At 41.7% G+C, this 20007-nt stretch overlaps 1 protein-coding gene across 1 annotated transcript; it reads left to right on the plus strand.

The window, feature by feature from the left end:
* Positions 1-245: 245 nt before the first annotated feature.
* On the plus strand, positions 246-11835 carry mlnr (motilin receptor; the record flags this gene model as incomplete). Its single annotated transcript, XM_083636667.1, has 5 exons — positions 246-475; positions 3296-3509; positions 4217-4449; positions 5536-5885; positions 11537-11835. The coding sequence occupies 5 exons, from the start codon at positions 246-248 to the stop codon at positions 11833-11835; spliced, it is 1326 nt and encodes a 441-aa protein (XP_083492793.1).
* Between the last annotated feature and the right edge of the window lie 8172 nt (positions 11836-20007).

Here is a 20007-nt window from a genome sequence, read left to right on the forward strand (position 1 = left end):
TTGCCCCCAAAAATGTGGAAATAGACACCAAATTTGTAATTCTAGGTCTAGTTGGAGTCAAGATATGGCCAACATTTTAATAATGGCAGCCATTTTGAAAAAATGTAATTTTAACATATTTCCACTAATGGGATTTTCTGGGATTTTTAATATAGTGTTTCGGGCATCAATATAAACATAAAAATGTGAAAATAAATTCTGTTGCAATTAGTTTAAGGTCAAACCTTATTTTCCCTAGACTATACATGTACAAGCACTACCTGGACGACCTTGGCATCACACAGGGAAGGGAAGTTCCATCTGTTCCTGACTGTGACCATGAACCCCACGCTTCCGGCCATGCAGAAGAACCTGGAGTTCCCATGAATGACAGCAGCAGGCCTGAGGTGAACTGGATCTTCCACCACCTGCTAACAGGATTTATCTCCAACATCAAGGGTGATGGTGCTGGGTGTCCTCAGAGGGCAGACAACAGGTCAAAAACATTTCTTCTTCTGTGTTGTTTTGTGGCAGTTGGCATCCTTTATGTTGCATTACCACCTCCTGGATTTATCCATCCATTGTTTCCTTACATTCTCCTGGCAGCCGTGAAAAACACTGTTGGTTAAAACAAGGTTTATTATCACATAGACATTGTGACATCATCAGTGATGTCACAGAATTGAGCGCGCAAAGCTCGATTCATAGTCTCCAGAGTCTCAATACTAGAAATGATCGCGCAAAACACGTAAAACTTTCTAGTATTAATACATTTTGACCAAACAAGTGAACAGCACTGTGTACAGCAGCGGGACGAACGGGCACTGCACTAGTTTGTAAGAAGGGAAGATAGATTGATAGATTGATAGATAGATAGATAGATAGATAGATAGATAGATAGATAGATAGATAGATAGATAGATAGATAGATAGATAGATAGATAGATAGATAGATAGATAATCGTCCTCAGTGAAGAATGCTTTTTCACAGTTGGCACAAGCCAGAAAGCATAGCCTACAGAACAAAACTAACACAATAAATATAACCAACGATCTGATAACCAACAACATAATCAAAAATCAAAGATTGGAATATTGAAATGTCAAATAAAATATAACAGCAGGCCACAGACTAAACTGCTGCTCTCTCTGGTCTTTGTTTTGTTGTGACCGGTCAATTAAACTCTGTTGCTACACCCACTTGTGTGTGCGTGAATGCGCACGTGCGTGCGTGCATGTGTGTCTGTGTGTGTATGAATGAATGAATGAATGAATGAATATGTGTGTGTGTGTGTGTGTGTGTGTGTGTGTGTGTGTGTGTGTGTGTGTGTGTGTGTGTGTGTGTGTGTGTTGTGTGTGTGTGTGTGTGTGTGTGTGTGTGTGTGTGTGTGTGTGTGTGTGTGTGTGTGTGTGTGTGTGTGTGTGTGTGTGTGTGAGAGAGAGAGAGAGAGAGAGAGAGAGAGAGAGAAAGATGCAGCACAGCTCAGTCTGTTTAAGCAGGAAAGTCATGATTAATGGGGGTGAGAGTGGGCATGCTCGGCCTGGTCACCACTCTGTTTAGGGTTTGTTGAGAGACAGATTGGAAATCCTTTAAAAAAAAAGGCCAAACAAGCTTTCCCTGTTGTGTCACTTTGACAAGCCTAAACAGAGTAACAAACAGAGGGACATTCCTGCTGCCCTGCTGAGGCTTATGCACTCGCTTTCGTGTAAACACACAACCTTAATGTCAGAGTCAGTCTTCTAACAAACGTCCTTTTACATAATGGATGTACTGACTAAGAAACAATAAAACTACACTGTTCATCCTTCAGGTTATCTAGGCTTTGGTGACAAAGCTAGAAAAAAAATGTATAGATCACAACCTTTTTTTCTTGACATTGGACATACACCTGTACCATACACATGGTTATTCTCAATGCGCTTAAAGGGAACTCCCACACATTTTAAGAATGAACATGTTATTTCTACTAAGGGCCAGATTTTATGTCACATATCCATTTTCTCGCTTTAGGTGCTGCACGTTTGCACGTTTTGGTTGATCTGTCCGGGGGCAGAGGGATATAATTCCTATGGTAATTCTTAAAATAGGTGGAATTGCCCACCCACTCCTTCTTAACTGCTCTGTTGGATTTGGGTTTGTTATAACAACCTTAGTAGGTGACTGGAGGGAGAACAGGAAGATATGAGCTGGAGGGAGTGAGGAGTGACAGACAGATGGAGGGAGGGGGGGGGGAGTTGGTGTTGGTAGTGAAGCAAACAGAGAATTCATTTTTCAGTGATTACTTTCAGACATGGGGTTGCATTGATTGATGCCTTAATTAATACAATAATAGTGATCATTATGCAGATGCTGTTCTGAAACAGAAGAAGACAGTGACACATATCCACGATCAATTCTATCCTTCCCGAAACCAGGCAGTGGGGGTTTCCTCCAGTTATGGCCATCATCATTTGATTGCAAATAAAATTACTTCGACACAGAGACACACACAGAGCGGACAGCGTCCCTGTGGCTCCCTGGCTCTTCAAGGTGCTGTGGGAGAAGGACGTGCTCTCTCTTCCTCTCTCTCACCAGAGCTCCACTGTGTATTCAGCACCAAGGACCACTCCATCTGAGTCTACTGCTGCTCTCCACCGACACACTGCAACAGGCAGAGCCACAGACACACCAGGGCAAAGCTGAAGGCTCCAGCTGCAGCTCCAGAGGTAAACTCACCCAATTCAGAGTTATTATAGTTTTGTATTTTTCATTAGTTATTTCATTTGTTTTTGTTTAATTTTATATTATTAATTAGTTTTCAATTCAGTGTTATTATTGTTATTTTCCAGAGTGGGTTTGCACATTTCAGTTTGGCTTTTATTGTTTAAAAATATTTAGTTTTAGTTTTTATTCGTTTCAGTGTTAGTTTTTGCTTTTTGTTTTTATTATAATATGGGGGCTATGTGTCAGGGGCAAGATTTAAGGAGTTCAACACTTAAGTGAAGCTAACTGACTCTATCATGTAGACATTCCAGTCTCAATAAATATGCACCAATGCTCCTCATGCTTGTTGTGTTGACAAATTTGACCAAATTGTCAAAGACTAAAACTAAAGACTTTTTCTGTATGTTTTTAGTTTAGTTTTGTAAGTACATACTGTATTGTTTCAGTTTTTTTCTAACATACTTTTTTTCAGTGAACTATTTTTTCACCGTTTGTTTTAGTTAACTAACCTTTTTTTTTTACATAATTTCAGCTATTCCAAGTTGAAGCCAGTGACTTTCCCACAGCGCTTGACTCCCTCCTGAGTGGATCTAATCTCTCTGGCCCCTGGAGGACCGTCATGCCCTGGACCCGAGCTCAGGTGGAGCCCCCCGCTGGCTCCGGAGCGGGGGAAGCTGCGGACCGGCATGGCCTGGACTACGACCACTATGAGGGCTCCCTGTTCCCCGCCTCCGCCCTCATCCCCATCACCGTCATCTGCATCCTCATCCTTGTGGTGGGGGTGATGGGCAACACCATGACCATCCTCATCATCCAGCGCTTCAAGGTAGGGATGCACGATATACTGGATTGGGAATCTATTGGTATCGGTATCGGTCCGATGAGCAAAATAACAGCAATGTTAATATCAGTTATCGTATCGGCCAGGATTTTGATATTGAGAGGAAACAATGTGGTACAACTATGATTTATGGGCTTTTCCAAATGTTTTGGAAATAAAGAACGACATTACGTTTTCAAATTCACAGTGTTTACAAGCATTTTTCAGTATGTACAAATTATCATAGCAACGTATTTTTTTATACAGATCCTATTGACATTGGTAAATAATATCGGTTATCTGCCTTAACAGCAATGTTAAAGCTGCTGTAAGCGACTCCGGAGGAAGGATTGAGTCAACGCGGTTTTCATTCCCAAGTAGTCAAATACTGACACTTGAACACCCAGTGCATCGACTACTTGGTAATGAGAACCGTGTTGACTCAATCCTCTTTGTGGAGTTCTCTCTTCTGATTGGATAAAGTGGGATGGGATACCAGAAAAGGTTCTCCTCTGTTTACCGCAAAGCAGAGCGAGTGGGAGACCCATGTTGCAATGCTGAGCAAACACTCTATATCAGTGATTGCTGCCAGAAGGTAGAGCTACCGTATTTAATGAACACTTATTTTAACACGAAAATATCGCATACAGCAGCTTTAATATCGGTTATGGGTATCTGTCAAAATGTTCACAATGGTGTATCCCTTCTTCAAGGACATGAAGACCACCACCAACCTGTACCTGTCCAGCATGGCCGTGTCCGACCTAATCATCTTCCTGTGCCTGCCCTTTGACCTGTACCGCCTGTGGAAGTACGTGCCCTGGCTGTTTGGGGAGACGGTGTGCCGCTTCTACCACTACATCAACGAGGGCTGCACCTACGCCACCATCCTGCACATCACCGCCCTCAGCATCGAGCGCTACCTGGCCATCAGCTTCCCCCTCAGGTAGGGCTTGGACAAAAATATCCATACTGGAATATATGTGATTGATACTTCCTCTTGCGATACGTTATCGATACACTGGTGGCAAATATCTGTTTGTTTGTTTTTTGTTTGTTTGTTTTTTATATAAAACAAGTTGGTAAGCACTGTCACTGGACTGTCAGTCCAGGTTTATAGTACATAAAACAAGTTGGTTGCTTATTAAGCACTGCATTGATTTTTCAAAGATTTTAGTGATGCATAGTTGTATCCTTCCTTTAAACATTTTAACTCCAAGAACTTTTCTGCTTTCTGGCAGTTTGGCCTTTTGCCAGTTTATGGCTGTTTACATTGGAATGGCACACAAGGACAAGTTAGTCTGTGTGTGTGTGTGTGTGTGTGTGTGTGTGTGTGTGTGTGTGTGTGTGTGTGTGTGTGTGTGTGTGTGTGTGTGTGTGTGTGTGTGTGTGTGTGTGTGTGTGTGTGTGTGTGTGTGTGTGTGTGTGTGTGTGTGTGTGTGTGTGTGTGTGTGTGTGTGGGTGTGTGCGTGTGTAGTAAAGAGGCACTAAGCTATAGCTTAGCTTCGGTCAGAACGGCCAAATCACTGCCAATCTTTCGGTGGAGACTAAAAACTCACCTTTTCAGGCTACACCTGGGCCCTTCTTGAACTAACATCTTTTAATTAAAAAATAAAATAAAATAAAATACTAATGCTACATGTTACTTATTCCTTCTCTAACTACTTCCTACATGGTGCTAGTCTATCAAAATATCTTAGCTGTCATTGATTGTGTTGCATAGTTGTTTTCTGTACTGTTGCTAAATGACGTAATGTAATGTAATGTATCTATAGACTATGCACTTTGTTGTACATTGTTTTATTTTAGTTGTTGAATTCTGTGAAACTGATGCCACAATGCAGTGAAAAAATACATAATTCCTGCTACTTTTTTCTTCTTCAGTTAGACAGATATGGTGATGTATCATATTGTTGTCTAGCAATGCATCGAGTATCGCAGAATCACTGTATCGTGATATTGTTATCGTGGCTGACGTATCGTGATAGTATCATATGGTGAGTTAGTCTGCGATTCCCACCCATACCCTCAGGGCTAAGGTAATGGTGACCAGGCGACGGGTGCAGTGCATCATCCTGTCACTATGGGTGTTCGCCCTGGTGTCTGCGGCGCCCACGCTCTTCCTGGTCGGGGTGGAGTACGACAACAACACGCACCCAGACTACAACACGGGCCAGTGCAAGCCCACCTATTACGCCATCAGCTCAGGCCAGCTGCACATCATGCTATGGGTGTCCACCACCTACTTCTTCTTCCCCATGTTCTGCCTCATCTTCCTCTACGGCTCCATCGGCTGCAAGCTGTGGAAGAGCAGGAACGACCTGCAAGGCCCCTGCGCTCTGGCCCGCGAACGCGCTCACAGGCAAACCGTCAAGATCCTGGGTGAGTGATGTTTTACTTCGTTTCGAACTCAGATTCTCACATAACGCTGATCCACGTTCTCACTTGTAAAACCTGGGTTGTAGAACAACCTTAACGTTTTTCCCTGCTCTCTGCCTGTGATTGGGAATTCACTGAAAGATACACATATCCTCTTAATGCTGATCTGAGGCAGAACATATAGCATGGATAAAAACTGAAAAATGTGAAGTTGAAGATAAAGAAAACTGAATATCAGGCTTCATTTCCATTAGGTAGTTTAGTTTGTGCTATAAATGGGATTTCACCTGGTTAAAAAAAAATTGTGAAATAAAACAGAATAAATGTCTCTACTGAGGATATGCTCCAGAAAGCAGATACAGTAGCAGTTGGCCCCATTACTACTAAATCTAAGTTTTAGATTTGAGTCTGCCAAACGAGACATGCATAATAGTCAGTCAAACATACTGATGATCACTAATTATTCACACAAAAACAGATTTACAGTTTTATGTGAATCCTACAGTCATAAATTGCATGATTCTGCTTCTTAAAATCCCTCTCTGATTCTTATGACTTGAAACGAAAGAGAACGATTCAAATTGGAATCTGACTGACAGCATAATTCCCCCCCCCCCAAAGAAAGACGTTGTTTGTTAAAACCTTAAACAAACAATCCATCAGCCCACAGTCTGTCTTCCTTTTTGTGCTAACGGAGCAAAGCCAGGCTGACAGATCAGAATCTAGCATTTCTGGTTTCTAGCTTTGGCAGAGTTGTGTGTTGATGCTAAATCAATCATTATAGTTTTAACATAAGCTTTATTCACTAGCCTGATTTGTACTCCATTTAAAATGAGCTCCAAAATATTAAGTCCCTCCCACTTCACGTGATTTTACAGGCTGGCTTCTGTGATGCTTTTGCAGGAGTTTGAAATATAAACCAAAAAAACAAGCTGTTGCGTCCATTTTGTTGTGATATCAGCCAGCTAATTATTTTGTTTTGTTTGAAGCTATAATCACATCCTTACAGCACACACTGATTGGCTTCATTTGTAGCTCTGACATGTTGTGCTGGAAACCCTGTTTCAAGAAGACCATGACCAGTCACCAGGCCAATCTGTAATACCCAAATCTTTAATCATGATGTATCCATTATGATATTAATGCTGCTCATTAGCTGAGCACACACTGCACAGAGCCCATGTCGTCAGGCTTCTTGTCCGTTTGTTTTCACGTTTTGAATCCCAAATTGAATTGCCATCAGAAGCCTCCATAAATCAAACTTAATGGAAATGTGCATGCTCCCACACTGCTGTTTAATCTGCTGGCGTCACATCTCAGCAGTCAATAATCATCATTCCCTTAGGGCTAGAAAATATCAATTGATTCTGTAGGCGACTGTGTTGTCTGCTCGCTCTGTGAATCCACAGTCAGTCTTCAATTTACATCAGATTAGATTAGATTAGCCTTTATTGTCTCCTTTAGGGGAAATTTGTCTTGGGCAGTCGAGAGAACACAGGTGACATAGCAGCACACAGCATCTCCATACATGCATTATATCCATATTCATATCAAACTACAGCTGCAGTAACACACACACACACACACACACACACACACACACACACACACACACACACACACACACACACACACACACACACATTGATCCATATACACCAGAACATACACAACAAGAATATTGCCTGATAAATGATGGCACATATGCACTATAGGACGAATCAGCATGACATCATAACAACAACAGTTACGGGTGCCACTGCAGCAGAAACTAGTATGAAATAAAGCTTAAAAGCTGTGAGAAACAAACGTGAATATCTCAACACCTATACATCACATCGCCTTTATGTGACATTGTGAGTGAAAGCAGAAGTACCAAGCAGGGGTGGACAATTCCCCCCACCTGGGGGACCACATACCCAAATTGTTGTCAGGGCCCCAAAAAATATTGTCATGCCATACACTCTATTCTTATCACTATTCAATTATAGAGAACATACTGTGCCCTTATTCTTCAGCATTTATTATATTGAAAATCACTCAACAGACAGTTTAGGACATCTCATTCGATTATTTTTTTTAGCTTAATCAGTAAAATGGTGTGGTTTGTTTTAGACCTTCCGGTCCAGGCAGAGCCATCATGAGGGCCGGACGGTTCTGGGCCCCAGGCCATATAATGCCCAGGTCTGAGGTCTGAGCTAAAGGGTCTGATATACTGTATATTATATCTGTAGTGTTGAATACTAAAGTTGTGTGAACTGTCGCAGTTTTAAAATGTGTGAATTTAGTACACTCAAGGCTGGCTCCATAAGGTCCCATTATGAAGGTTGAAAAAAGTATCAAACTTAAATTGCAATTTCTCAAACAGTACAAAAGATAAATTAAAGCTGAATTAAGGTGATAGGGTCCTAAAAGTGGTAACTCATTAAAAGTTTAAATGGATGTAGGAGTGTGCCAGGCATGGCTTATTGCTGTTCTCTTCAGAGTACACTACAGTACAAATACCCTATTAGGTTCTCTTCAGAGTGCACTATAATACCCTGTTAGCTTCTCTTCAGAGTGCACTATACAGTACAAATACCCTGTTAGGTTCTCTTCAGAGTACACTATACAGTACAAATACCCTGTTAGGTTATCTTCAGAGTGCACTATACAGTACAAATACCCTGTTAGGTTCTCTTCAGAGTGCACTATACAGTACAAATACCCTGTTAGGTTCTCTTCAGAGTGCACTATACAGTACAAATACCATGTTAGGTTCTCTTCAGAGTGCACTATACAGTACAAATACCTTGTTAGGTTCTCTTCAGAGTGCACTATACAGTACAAATACCCTGTTAGGTTCTCTTCAGAGTGCACTATACAGTACAAATACTCTGTTAGGTTCTCTTCAGAGTGCAATACAGTACAAATACCCTGTTAGGTTCTCTTCAGAGTACACTACAGTACAAATACTCTGTTAGGTTCTCTTCAGAGTGCAATACAGTACAAATACCCTGAATAGGTTCTCTTCAGAGTACACTACAGTACAAATACTCTGTTAGGTTCTCTTCAGAGTGCACTATACAGTACAAATACTTTGTTAGGTTCTCTTCAGAGTGCACTATACAGTACAAATACCCTGTTAGGTTCTCTTCAGAGTGCACTATACAGTACAAATACCCCGTTAGGCTCTCTTCAGAGTACACTATATAGTACAAATACCCTGTTAGGTTCTATTCAGAGTACTACAGTACAAATACCCTGTTAGGTTCTATTCAGAGTACACTATACAGTACAAATACCCTGTTAGGTTCTCTTCAGAGTGCACTATACAGTACAAATACCCTGTTAGGTTCTCTTCAGAGTGCACTATACAGTACAAATACCCTGTTAGGTTATCTTCAGAGTGCACTATACAGTACAAATACCCCATTAGGCTCTCTTCAGAGTACACTATATAGTACAAATACCCTGTTAGGTTCTATTCAGAGTACACTACAGTACAAATACCCTGTTAGGTTCTATTCAGAGTACACTACAGTACAAATACCCTGTTAGGTTCTATTCAGAGTACACTATACAGTACAAATACCATGTTAGGTTCTCTTCAGAGTGCACTATATAGTACAAATACCCTGTTAGGTTCTCTTCAGAGTACACTACAGTACAAATACCCTGTTAGGCTCTCTTCAGAGTACACTACAGTACACATACCCTGTTAGGTTCTCTTCAGAGTGCACTTTACAGTACAAATACTCTGTTAGGTTCTATTCAGAGTACACTATACAGTACAAATACCCTGTTAGGTTCTCTTCAGAGTGCACTATACAGTACAAATACCCTGTTAGGTCCTCTTCATAGTACACTTGTCAGAACCAGTGATGGGAGGATCCAAGCGCAGGAGGCAGAGAAAGTTTTAAAGCTTTTATTAATAGCTTGAATGGACAGGACTGGTAAGAACAGGAGTTGAAAGTTTAAATAATAAAAGAAAAAACCCGACGTCTTATTTCGGGAACTGAAAAGTCTTTCGGCAACGCCAAACAGTGGGATGTCTCCAGGTCCAGTCCAGAAATGAAATCTTGGTTGCGGAAACAAAAATTGGAGCTCTGGTCCTGTAGGTGAAAAAAATAGAGTTGAAATGTTTTGCCTCAAAAATTTGGGCAGCTTTCTTGGCTTGGCTCAATGAAAATAACCGGCACTAACAAGAGTGAACACGGAAGAAATGTGACAGTGCGATCCAGAGCTCACAGCAGTCTGCCTCTTTGTAGTCTCCAGTCTGGCCACACCACGCCCTCCTGATCCTCCACGGCTGGCCTTTCATCATGGGCACAGAGAAATCAAAAATGGCAGTAAATCCTAACTAAAAAATGTAAAATCATGACATGGGGGGAAAATCATGACAACACTATACTGTTAGGTTCTCTTCAGAGTACATTATACAGTACAAATCCCCAAATCTACCCAGGTAAGTGATATTTGCAACACAATTTGTAGCAGTCGCCCGCCGACCATACTCACATGTTTTGGTCCTGGTCCTGACCTTAACTCTGAACCTCTGTTTGGGGTCTCACCATCTGCAACACCCAACTTCCCATCGTCAAAGCCACGTACTCTACTCTACTAGTAGCCACTTATTCAAGTGGAAGCATGCTCTTCCTCCCTCACACAATAGTTAGATTTTAAACCACATCAAACTTCACATCAAAAGATCAGATTTTCACCCCAGCAAATCATTTGACAAGACCTGGAAGTCCTCTATCGAATATCTGAATGGCTACCATACACCCAGATGATGACTTAGGTGAAGCCGCCGCACCCCCCTCCCCTCCCCCCTACACACACCCACCCACCCACCCACCCACACACACACACACACACACACACACACACACACACACACACACACACACACACACACACACACACACACACACACACACTGTCACTGTCACATTGTCTTATTGGGTCAAGTGCGTTTACATGCACACCAATAAACTGATAACTGTGAGTAATCAGTTTATGGCAATAATCTGATTTCTGCGTTTACATGCACTTTAATAATCCGACAATAGGAAAAACCCGTGTTTACATGATTCAGTCAATTAGTCGGATTTCTCTCCAGAAGGCGTTGGTAATTCAACTTTTTACATGCAACTTGTACATGCGCAGATGTATAAACCCACAAGAAACCTGATACGCTGTATACATGCACTCAAAAGACAGGTTATTGGCCAAAAACCTAGGTATGTTTATCGGTTTATTTATAACCCGATAACGGCCATAAACGGATAAAGCTTATCGGTTTATGCTGTTTACATGACCATTTGAATAATCAGGTAACTCCAGAAATCCGCTAATAAACTTTTTATTGTCTGCATGTAAACGCACTCCCCAGGTAGCATGTGATAGATCTGAGGGTTGGTTGATGTTGTTGCTGCTAGGTATGTTTATGTGTATTGTTCACTGTGTTTACTGTATCTCTTGTCTGTCTAATTTGATGATGATGATGATGATCTCCCCCACAAAGGCCATAATATTAGATATGGCACAGATGCCTTACACCAAGCTATTGCACATTCCACCAATCAAATCCATAACGTTTCACAGTTCACAGATGACTTGACGCCCCTTTAAGTGAAACTGGTTTGCTCATCCTGCCGTCTTCTCCATAGTGGTGGTGGTGCTGGCCTTCGTCATCTGCTGGCTGCCCTACCACATCGGCAGGAACCTGTTTGCCCAGGTGGACGACGACTTCCACATGGCCAAGCTGAGCCAGGAGTTCAACGTGGGCTCCATGGTGCTCTGCTACCTCAGCGCCTCCATCAACCCGGTCCTCTACAACCTCATGTCCCGCAAGTACAGGGCGGCCGCCAGGCGCCTGTTCCTGCTGCACCGCCCGCCCAGACAGACGCACCGCGGACAGACGCAGCTGTCCGTCATCGACGACACCACTGCTCTGACCGGGGTCTGAGATGACGAGGCTTCGCTTCACACGTGTCAATGCGTTTTCACGCCCCAAATTCGTCAAATACCGACGTAGAGATGAAACGGTATGAAAGGTTCATATCACGATTTATAGTGACCAAAATAATCACGGTTATCGCTTATCGGTATTATCGCAGTATCGTTAAAATGTGCTGAAAATGGCCAAAAAACACTGATACACTCATGAAATCACAAGGAAAACAAGAACGCACAAGGCGTCCGGGAGACTGTTGCTATAGCTTTAGTTGATGGTGGACACTATTTACTAGTTTTTCAAAGCGCTGTAATCACGGTCACACGGTTTTAATGATAATTAAAACTGTAGGAATTTTATCACGTTTTATATAAGCTGATTATTGTTTCATCCCTACATTTGGTCAGGAACCCCCTTTGATGCACAGGGTTCCCTTTTCTCTCCACTCCCACAAAGTCTGAAATGAAACACAATGACATAAAACGCTAGCCAGTAGGGGTGGTGGAAGGGCGTATACATTTCCCTTTGATGCTGGCGACCGGGGGTTCGATACCCAGCGTGTTCAAAGTCTACATTTCAACCATAAGGCACATTTAACATTTTTCTTATTAACCCGAAGCCAACCTTAACCAAGTTGTTTTAGTTGCGTAACCATAAGCGTAACGCAAGATGTTGGCTACGTCTCGTGGCATGGAAAAATGCTGAAAAAGTCAGCCGACCACTCGTCAGTATTTGACGAGTTTGGAGTTAGAATGTGTCACTGTAGCCAACTTCACCTGTGGAGGGTGAGGGGCTTCAGGGTCAGGGTCTGCAGGGTCAGGGGTCATCAGGACATCAGGACATGAGAGGCAGGTAATGAGGAAAGTAGAGAAGTTGTCACCGACAGAAGAGATGTGCAGAGGCAACCGCGGAGGAGGAATGTCTTTACTATCTTTATTGAGGGGGAAACCAGGGCTAAGAGCTCCACTGCAATTCAATGCAAATATACTGCAAAGTATTTTATTGTAGCCTACTATTTTATTGTTCACAAAGACTGGATGATGATTTTCAAGTGTGTGTTGTCGTCATTGTTTAGAGGTCATCAGCGGATTATCTGTGACCAACCCTGTGATAAAGTTTGGCACGTTTTGCCCGAAGGAGGGAAAAGAAGTAAATTAAATTCTTCAGTGCTTTCAGAACAAAGCAAGGTTAGTATGAGGACCCGGAGTGGGCCGACCAAGAAACATCTCAGCGGCTTAGGCCTACTGACTGACTGACTCCCCATTGTTGAAACATGCATGTGCGAGTGTTGAGCAGCAGTGGCAGTAGTCCGGGACAGGCTTAACTAGGCTTGTTCAGTTTTGTTAAGGGATTTATTCATTGGTTGATTCATGGAGACACTAGAAATTAAGTTTTTTTTATGCCTTGTGTTCATTGTTTACAGGGTTATTAATGAGTTATAAATAGAAAGTTCCTGTCTCCATGAATTTTACATTAAATTAAGTAAGCAGTCTAAGATTAAGGGGTGATTTATTGTTTTTTGATGGGATCTCCACTATTAATAACTCCCTTAGCTAATTTTAACGGGATTTTGCATGAATTAAGGGGTGAATTAGTGTAAATGTAAGGTTACGTTAACGGATTACTGGTTCGTACTGTTAAACCTAATGCAAAAGGATTTACATGTACTTAGTGTAGCCTAGTGAAACATATTTTTCAAGGCTTATCCAACACACACACCATTTCAGTTCTACTCCACAGTTTCATTCATCCACACACTGACTGAGGAGAAAGCCCTCTTTGAAATGACTCTCCATTTATAACGCTTAATTGTAGTCTCAGCTACAATCTGTTGTAGATTCCATTTGTTTTGAAGTGTAATGTATGGTGAGCAACGGTTATCATGCTGTTTGTTAGATGTTCTCATAAATCAAGAGAGGAAATATGCATGCAGAGTAAAACCTATTAGCTGTGGGCCATTTGTTGTGTAGATTGGATATTCCGGTGTGTGTATGTTTCTGTGTGTGTGTGTGTGTGTGTGTGTGTGTTTGTGCCATCTTTCTGGTAACCTAAACCGGATAAGATATATGATAATATGAAAATAAGATAAGTGGTGTGTGTGTGTGTGTGTGTGTGTGTGTGTGTGTGTGTGTGTGTGTGTGTGTGTGTGTGTGTGTGTGTGTGTGTGTGTGTGTGTGTGTGTGTGTGTGTGTGTGTGTGTGTGTGTGTGTGTGTGTGTGTGTGTGTGTGTGTGTGTTATATGGATGCCACCTGAGCCCCTGAGGTTTTCGGGGGCCGTGTACGTGCTGGCCGTCAGATGTAATCTGACACCACTATTACATTACCTGGGTCCTCAGTTAGATTTACACTGGCAGGTAATGTCCCTGCATCACCATATTCAAAGTAATGGCGGCACTAAGTGTGTTTCAAGGGGGGGGGGGGGTATTGAGGTTGTCAGCTGAGGCAGCCTTTATTGTTAGTATTTTATGGGATAATATCCACAGTACACCCTTGCTGAGTTCTTCTTTCATGTTGTGTTTTGGATTTGAAATTGTCCATTTTGTGCCCCATGCTCGCTATGAAGTCAAATTTGCAAGTTCAAGTTCATTATTGTCATATGCAAAGAAAAAACTCAATTCTTAGTTTGCTGTCCTCTCTGATCCCAAAGAAAGTTTCGGTCAACCCCAATCAACTTTCAGCAGCAACTAATGTGAAATAGTGGAAAAGCTGAAAAGCTGTGTCAAACAAACAATAATATCTCAAAAACTATACATCGCATCGCTTATATTTTTGACATTGTGAGTGAGAGCAGAAGTAGAGTTTGATGTATAATATAGCCTACTATGTATGTACTGTATTGTTAAAGTTGTTTGAACTGTCACAATTAAAACATGTGTTTAGTGAAAAGTGCAGCCTGGAAAGTCAGCTAGAGTGAATTGTAACATCACACACTGGCTCCATAGGCTGCCATTTATTACCAAGCTTGCTCAGCTGTTATTGGAGCACAGGAAAGGTCAATTGTTTAACTTGAACTATTTGTAAACCCGACAAACCCACTTTTTCCAGGTTATGTCAACTGTATGTACGTCATACTCCTCTGTAAAGGATCTGTGGTGATTCACTGGGCCTTGGTTTGACAGATCAGTCTGGGCTGACTCACCCTCACCACACTTTTGCATCAAACCACTGGTCTCTGCCAGAGGAGTGGAGAGCAGACAGCGCTCTGTAAAACCTTAGATCCCTCTGCCATCGCCTCAGGAAAGACCAACAAGCAGCACACAGCTCCACTGTTGGTTATTTTTTTGTTGATAATGAGGAGACTGACTAAGAAGGCCTGTCAAACATACTATTTGTTGTTTTTGATCCACAAACACACATATGTATAATTAGCCAACTACATGTGTAGTGTAGGCTTGAGCTGAGACAAAATAATTAAAATAGTATTATCTTGTCACGCTCATTATCAATTTCAACTCTAAATTATAGGTCTATTTCAATGCAATGTTCATATAGTAAGATTTATTGGGTTGATAATAACTTAGAATGCTTATACTACTTATACACTATTTCACAAACTACAAACAGCACATTGTTCTACTTGCCTACTCTTAAACAAAATCTGGTGATTATCACAGTTATATTATAGATACATTATGAGGCACTGCTGCTTATATTCTGGAAAATAAGTTTAATACTGACTGCATGGAGAACCATGCAGTCAGTATTAAACTTATTTTCCAGATTCTTTCATGCGAGGTGTGTTGAGAATTTATAGAGCATTTCGACTTGACACCATAAAGATATTCTAAATGGACCCTGTTTCCTGTTGCAGTAACAGCAAATAAACTAGGGTCCAAACTGTTCTCTATAACAACAGAATTCCAGTAAAACCGTCTATACACAAAACATACGCATACGCAACATATTTCTCCCATAACCTGCATTAATTAATGCTTAATTCATTAATTTACCATTTTTGGTCAAAGGGGGAAATTAGGATGAAAATGTATTTTTTCCATTCATTTTTTGGGGGGGATAAACCTTTTATGTACCTTCAGATGTCATCATACATACCCAATGTTGATTAATTTTCAGAATTGTAACCCTTTAAATGCCAGTTTGTACAGTTTCACTTTCAGTTTCAGCTTTCCACAATTTTCCACAAGATAAAAGTATTTTTTTTAGGTGGGATTCTCAATGTGTGGTATATGTAAAGGATTACTATATCATTGGTTTGATAGATTTGTTTTTTTGTGCTGTATCCCAAAAAGCTGCTAATTAATTTACCATTTTTGGTCATCAGACTATCCTAACAATGACAGAATGTTATGATTGATGGGTTTCATAAACTTTCTGTAATAAAACATTTAAAAGAAAAATCTTATGAGATGGGGGACTCTAGGACAAAATCTTATCAAATGGGGGTCAGTGGTTTCATTTGTGTCAGTTAGGTCCTTGACATGAAAAGGTTTGACTAAATCACAGATAAGAGACAAGCTTATGACAGATCCAGAGTTCCAGACCAGGGACCATGTTGGAAATAAGTGTTTACACTTTTACATGTATATCCCTTGGATGTTGTTGTTCTTTATCCAGAATCAAATCAAGCAATCAAGCAATCAATCCTGTAATGGAAAAGACTACATCAATTTACACCCATCAACCTGTAATTCCATTTTACTTTCTCTGCAGTGTTTTGCACCTGCAATCTCTCCAAGTTAGACATTTTACTACAATTACAGTACACAGTTAATTCACAGAGATTAATGTTTTCTCCACCAGCTGCATGAGCATCAGCAACATCATTTCAGTCTGATAGTCCTTTCCACCAGAGGGGGGAGCCAAAGTATTTTTCTGTCAGGAGAGACAGATGCAGTAAGTATACTGTAACACCTAGGGAAGTTTTGTCACATAATTGTCACAGTATCTGTATCATTATCATCATGATGTTGACAAATTTACATAAAATGGAAATGTATGGACAATAAAGTAATCTGAATCTGAATGATGATACAGAGACTGAGAATTAGCCTATCAATATGGAATGCTGATGTCTTGGGGGTTATGGTGGATACCAACATTATGTATTTGTTTTGCTCCCCAACTGTACTTGGCCAATTCCACCTGCTGTCCTGGTCATTGCTCCACTCCGTCTGCCGAGCTAGGGAGAGTTGTATACTAGCACATGCTTCCTCTGATACATGTGCAGTCGCCAGCCGCTTCTTTTCACCTGACAGCATGGCAGCGAGGAGTTTCACCGGCAGGATCACACTATTCCCCCCAGTTCCCCTCCCCCCCCCCCCCCCCCCCTCCCCCCCGAACAGGCGCCCCAACCGACCAGAGGAGGCACTATAGTGCAGGGACCAGGACGTTACCCTTAATCCGGCTTCCCACCCACAGACATGGCCAATTGTGCCTGTGGATGCTCGACCAAGCCGGCGGTAACACAAAACTGCGACCCATCATAGGCATCATTATCTTTTTCTCTGTTTTCTTTTAAAAGTACAGTACAAGAGAGTCATGGGTTTTTACCTCTATCTCCAAGAAACACATGATCACTTACTGCAGGGTCAAGGCTCCCTGTGCATTCTGTTCCTGCTGATCCATACATTTGCCCACTGGAAGCTGTGTCAAATCTGACCCATTTACAACTTTCCACAATCATAAAAATGGTAGGATAAATAAATAAGAGTGTGACTGTAATAATTAAAGAGCAAAGGCTATCCAATTCAGAGTTTAGGCACGCACGCACGCATGCGCACAGACACACACACTCACACACACACACACACACACACACACACACACACACACACACACACACACACACACACACACACACACACACACACCTGCCAAGCTCCAGCATTTGTCCCATCCCCATCTCACCTCATGACAGGCTGAGGTTCCAAGCAAAACAAGCTGATATTTATGAGAACCGTATGAAAACAATCTCTGCAATTGTGATAATGATTAGGAATCCAGTCGCTTAAAAGGTCTAAAACAGCATGTGGTGGGAACCTCATGTCTTAAAAGCTCTAAGATAGCATGCAGTGGGAACCTAATGTTTTGTGGTTGCTAATAAAGAGTTTTAAAGGGGCGTAGCACCAAGGGCCCAAGGGCTAGAAGTGAGGTAGAGTCTGATGCCATCTGTCTCTAGGAAGTCTTTGGGTTTCACTATCTTTCCTGCTGGGTCCCATCATGATCACTCTCGGCTCTCCTCATGGTCTCTGAAGCTTTTCCCACGCTTAACAGACTGTGAGGTCAATCATCTGTAAGGCTGCAAATGTAGGCTAGAGCTGTGAAAACTGCTGTGATAGAAAGAGCAGGGAATTTGGTGAGCACATAGTTAGTTAATCAAAGGTGTGAGGTATTTGTCTTGCATGAACATATACGTAGACTGAGAGGGTTTTGTCTTGTACGGCAGTGGTGGAAGTCATATTTCATGACTGCAGAGTGGGGTTTTGTGCCAGTACATCTCACAATTCAGTCTGTACACAGTGGCATGTTCAGGCCATTTTGATTGAGATCTATAACAGATTGAGAATCACTGATGTAGCCTAGGTGCATGTCTCATGTTTGTCGCTTGCTTGCTTAAATAAATGCATGTGATTGAAGTGTTATATGCTCATTTCAGCACTTGTTAGTCCTTTGTACATTTAATTTAATCATACATTTTTCAGGTTACATATAACAGTCTAAGTCACCCGGATGGTGCTGGTCCAGATGATGGATACAGTAAGGTGGTTGAATGTGAGATTTGTGTAGGGTCAAACAAGGTGAAAGGATCTTCCTGCCAAAAATTCCAGACCATGACAGAAATGATGAGCTTCCCTTCACCTTTGTCAGAGGGCAGTTCCCAATCAGATTCTCATTTACCATCAACAAAGGTCAAGGACAAGAGAATGACTGCATTGGCATCTACCTACCTCAGCCAGTGTTTGCTCATGGTCAGATACACAGCCTTCTCCAGGGAAAGCAAGCCAGCAGCATTGAAGGTGAGACAACACCATCTAGGAGCTGCTATAATCCTGTACTCATACAAACATTGGAGATGATGCGCCATGGGCCATGGCGCATCATCTCCAGAGTGTGCACCTTAGAAATCGAGCAAGCGCAGCGCGCAAGCTTTCTAATTATGATAAATTGAGTTTATATAGCCTAGGGCTTCCCATCTGCTGAGACAGATCTCGGAGCGCTTGCAGGGGCGTATCTACGGGTGGGCCTGGGTAGGCACAGGCCCACCCACTTCTGCCCTGGCCCACCCCAAAATTTTTTTTTTTTTTTTTTTTTTTTTTTTTTTTTTAATTGGTTGTTTTCTAGAGGCAAACTTGCTGCTGCATTGCTAGCCAATGGTTTTGTTACTTTTGTAAAAACGCAGGGCACATCATCTCCAGAGTCTAATGCATGACAACTTCATGACATCTAGGAATTTTGTTCTCTCTGTGGATAAATAAACCAGAGGGCGTCTTGTTCAAACTTGAAGCAGCCTCAGTGTTGTTATTTTTTAAACTCACAGCAGTATATGGATCAGTGGTTCTAATTTCTGTATAAAGTAACAGTATACACACAAGTATAAGCATTCATGTATGCAACATTTGGCACCTATATGTAACCTTTTAAGGTTGAGATAATTGTATTATCATTATATGGTCCAAATATTTCAGTAAAGCACTTGAAACACTTGAAATATTCTTGCTTGGGTGGTATCATTCTACTTGAAATGATGGTCAAATGCATTATTTTTAGTAAAATAACACGTCAAATTTTTTGGGCGGCCGGCCTTCGGCCGGCCACCCGAGTGGGCCCGGCCTTCGGCCGGGCATCTGCACCCCTTCCTATCCAGGCCCACCCAATTTGATCCAGGCCCACCTATAAATCAATTTCTGCATACGCCCCTGCTTCACAAGTAGACTATGGTAGAAGAAAATGCTAATATAATAAGAAAAATAGAATAAAATAAGAATAGAATAGAATAAAATGTATTAAGAAAATGGGGGATAAAGCAAAGCAATGTGTGTTTTATTTTGAAAGTCATGTCCGGAAGTTATTTCTGTTAACTTATTTCGTGCTTTGTTTTGAAAGTCATTGCCGGAAGTTAGGTTGTTAACCTCTTTCACTGACGCTTGACACATGCCATGGGTAAGAAAAAAGTTGTCCACTCCTCCACGAGGCTGGTATGCTCCAGATATAAACACAGACAGA

This window comes from Poromitra crassiceps (assembly GCF_964638095.1).
Source record: "Poromitra crassiceps genome assembly, chromosome: 5".
In the NCBI taxonomy this organism is placed as follows: Eukaryota; Metazoa; Chordata; class Actinopteri; order Beryciformes; family Melamphaidae; genus Poromitra; species Poromitra crassiceps.